This window comes from Eimeria acervulina, genomic scaffold, assembly GCF_000499425.1.
Source record: "Eimeria acervulina Houghton genomic scaffold, Eah_scaff226, whole genome shotgun sequence".
Classification (NCBI taxonomy): Eukaryota; Apicomplexa; class Conoidasida; order Eucoccidiorida; family Eimeriidae; genus Eimeria; species Eimeria acervulina.
In genome coordinates, this window is record NW_013548514.1 from 40,939 (window position 1) to 44,387 (window position 3,449).

Sequence of the window (3,449 nt, forward strand, 5' to 3'; positions counted from 1 at the left end):
AAAGCCAAGTAGAAGGCATTTAAGAGGCAGAATGCCGAATTCAAAAACTATCTCGACTTCTTGTTGCTTTTGCTTGGCAATGCTGACTGTGAATGCTAAGTACTAAACCTGGCCGCCAGGCGATGTTCTCACGAGGGCAGTGTAGCAACTGGACGCCGGCGGCTGTGAAGAAAGCCAGCTCACACTCCGCGGCACTTGGGTGACATTACCGCAGCACTCGAGTAATTACGCTAGAATTCAGCCGTTGTAACGAGGCAAACCAGGAGCTGCGATAGGCATCACTGCTGTGAAGTTTCACGCTGCCTGCCACAATGTGGCCCTCCAGCTGCGATCGCTGCGCATTTACGCTGTATACAAGTACAAACATTGTTTCCTCCCTCAACGTACAATCTGCGAAACCAAAATCCAGCGCATAACACAAGAGCTATGTCCATTTCGCGGCGTTCAAACCACGCACCAGCGCTACAATGTGACATTGTCAAATTCCTTCCGGTCTCCCACCTTCAAGCAAACCTGGTCTCCAAAATGGAAAATCAGCCCACTGCTATAATGATCAAAAATATCTAGTCAGCATGCGTGTTCCTCCTCCTTGGCGAGAGAGCAAACGTAGCAAAGGGTACAAATTGTGCCGCGAATCAGCATAAACTGCTCATCTCTCCTTGATAAACCTGAAAATAATCGGGATTCTGCCCTGCAACGGCAGTGAATGACCTTCTAGTCCTGCCATGCGAGAGATGCAGTGCCAGTCTGACGGTAAGGGCTAGCCGCACATGCCAGATATTGTGGGGGGATGTGGGAACAGAAAGGAAACCTTTGTTGATGCATCTAGAAGACAATTTGCACTATGAGCAAAATGGCCAGCGCTATAGTTGCTCTACCGTAGCTTGTTGGCAATCAAGCACCGTTAAACTGAGGCCCGTCGTACTCTCTGACACCAGATTAATGCTAGCAGCAGCTGCTAGTATTCATAGGCAGCCAGCTGTTCCAATGCACTGCAGAGGATATAGCCCACATTGCCGTTTGTAACTGCTTCTGTTCAGCCTGTGAAGCCTAATATAAGTGCGAGCGAGAGATCCTACTAATGGCTCCCCGGGAAGGTGTGTCATGCCCACTCAACCTGCCACACGGGTAGCTTGGCTTAGGCACATACTCACATTTAAAATACCAAAAGATGCTAGGCAAGATCTGTCCTAGCTCACTGGGCTGGGAAAGCTACCATCTGCTGGGCCCAACTTGACGCATTGTCTGGGCATTCAAACGCAAGAACAAGTGCGGCAGGAATGGGACGCCTAGAATTGTTCGTACTAAAGTCCAGCTGGCAGCTTTTCGATGCAGGCGGCCAGTCAACAAACGTCTAGAGACCATTCGACAACGTGACACTTACGCCCAGAAAAAATGAACTATGTGATTTGCCGGTTGCACCGATTCAACTAAAGTCAGTTATCCTGCCGCTTGGCAGAGGAATCTGCGGTTACTTCTGCAGTCCCGAAATCGCAAAACTCTACAGAAGCTAAGCCAACACACTCTCCAGTTGCGTTGGTGCTGATTATCACCAGACATTTCCCACGTTCACCTGAGTCAGCGCACTTGCTGCTCAGTTTTTGACCGGAATGCAGTTTGCGCATGCCTACCACGCCTGCAGCAGCACATGACTGATTGTGAAAACAGTGTCAAAGTAACCCTGTGCAACGTAGGCCATCAACAGCTAGAGCTGTTTCATCAACATTCCACTGAGACAGACTAGATACACGCCTCTCACTCTCGTGCTAGGTCAGCTCGACGTCATGCCTCCATGCACCTCGCCCTGGCCGGCTGGCCCGAAAGCGAAGCGTAACTTGAACAAGATCAGCACGGGGGCAACGCTGAGGAGCTGCCCAAGCGGCAAAAATATGCTCCTTTAAGGCTAGCAAGAAGAGCCACACGTGAAATGGATGTCAACCCGTTCCGAGCCGTTTCCGCTTCCTGCCTGCAGGCGACAAGACTCGCGGAACCACTTGAGAAGGCACTGGCGGCCTCCATTACCATCAGCAACTACTGTACAACACAAAGGCACGCATGGCAGCTTCCCACGTGCGTAGCAATGCGTTTGAGGGCACGCGCGCACCATGTTGCAATAGGAAACATGAAAAACGCAGCTTCTCGGCAGCACTGCCAGTCCTGTCGGTGATCTCACAACGTGATGAGCATTACAGAGGTAGAAACCACAAAGAGTAGGTATTCCTCACTAGTCCTCCCTACAAATGAGGACTGCCAACGGCCAGGAGATTACTTGAGCTGCGATTCAGTTGCAACGCCACCAACACATCAACCGTAATTGAGCGCGTTGCATGCTTAAAGCCATTGCTAGCTAGCATCGCACCTCCTGCATTACATAGTACAGTATGCCTTTCGCAACCGTTTGCTGCGCTTGGTATGAACCGCCCATTAAAACGGTTTAAGAAGCATAGAACAAATAGCAACCCAGAGCAGCCATAGGGCAAGCAGCATCTTGGTATTCATGGATATCTAACAAGCACTGCAAATACTGGGACTGCACAGACCTGCGCAAATGCGGACTTTTTGAATTGTCCGATATGAGTAACGACAGGGTAATGCGATGCCTAGTTGGGCGTACTCCCATTTTCTGATACCGTAAATGCACAGGGAACTTTTGCCCATGACGTTCCTGCGTCAAAACGCACTAAGTGCAGCACCCACTGAACTCGTCAAACATGCGAGCATCCCCATACCTCTCGTTTCCGCGAAGCGTGCCTTGGAAGTGCCAAAAGCCACATTTCGTAGGTATCTGCACACGAGTGAAATCCGCCCCTAAAACTTGTGTTGTTTTCTAGATTTGCCAACATGTAACATACTGACTGCGGAACCGCTCTCCGCAACATCCAAAATGCACCAAGAGCCACAGGACAAGAGCCGATCGGGTATGGCCAGAGACACCTTCGCCTGCAGACAAATGGTTGCAGCTACACCTCAGCGGCTCCTCCGGATAGTCTAATGTTGGGCGCATTTCCCGATCCCCTGGAGCAGCAATGGCAGGCCCGAAGCCCATTTTTTCCATGCACTGAAAGAGCAACATGGCCGGCCTGTATGACGTTTGCTTGCGGGAAAAAATTCGAATGTTCGCTAGGAACGCGCTTGCCTGATGCAGTTGGCCTCCATCGACGTAACGTTTAAGCAGTCATTGGATGGCTGCAAATATGCCCAGCTGCACGCATACTGGACTGCCCAGGTTCCGCTCCGCCAAGCTGGTAAAATGAGTCGGTGTGCGGTTGACTCTTAGAGCGTTACCCGTTGCTGTGAATACAAGGATCTTGCTACTCTCAGCGACCGTTTACTTCTGCCCACTCATCTACCACGGGACAGGCCATACTAAGCGAGATTTTCCACAATCGTGCAAAGCAGTCTGCTGTGGGGGGAAAATGCAATGTTGCTTACGGCGACAACGTCCAATA

The 3,449-nt window shown here is 50.7% G+C and overlaps 1 protein-coding gene across 1 annotated transcript; it reads right to left on the reverse strand.

Annotated features, from left to right (window-relative positions):
- Window positions 1–205: 205 nt before the first annotated feature.
- On the reverse strand, window positions 206–3,046 carry EAH_00026830 (hypothetical protein; the record flags this gene model as incomplete). The annotated part of the gene is made up of 7 exons (XM_013392805.1): window positions 206–390; window positions 1,013–1,050; window positions 1,200–1,245; window positions 1,574–1,636; window positions 1,921–2,034; window positions 2,541–2,665; window positions 2,853–3,046. 7 exons carry the CDS (start codon window positions 3,044–3,046, stop codon window positions 206–208), a joined length of 765 nt encoding a protein of 254 aa, XP_013248259.1.
- Between the last annotated feature and the right edge of the window lie 403 nt (window positions 3,047–3,449).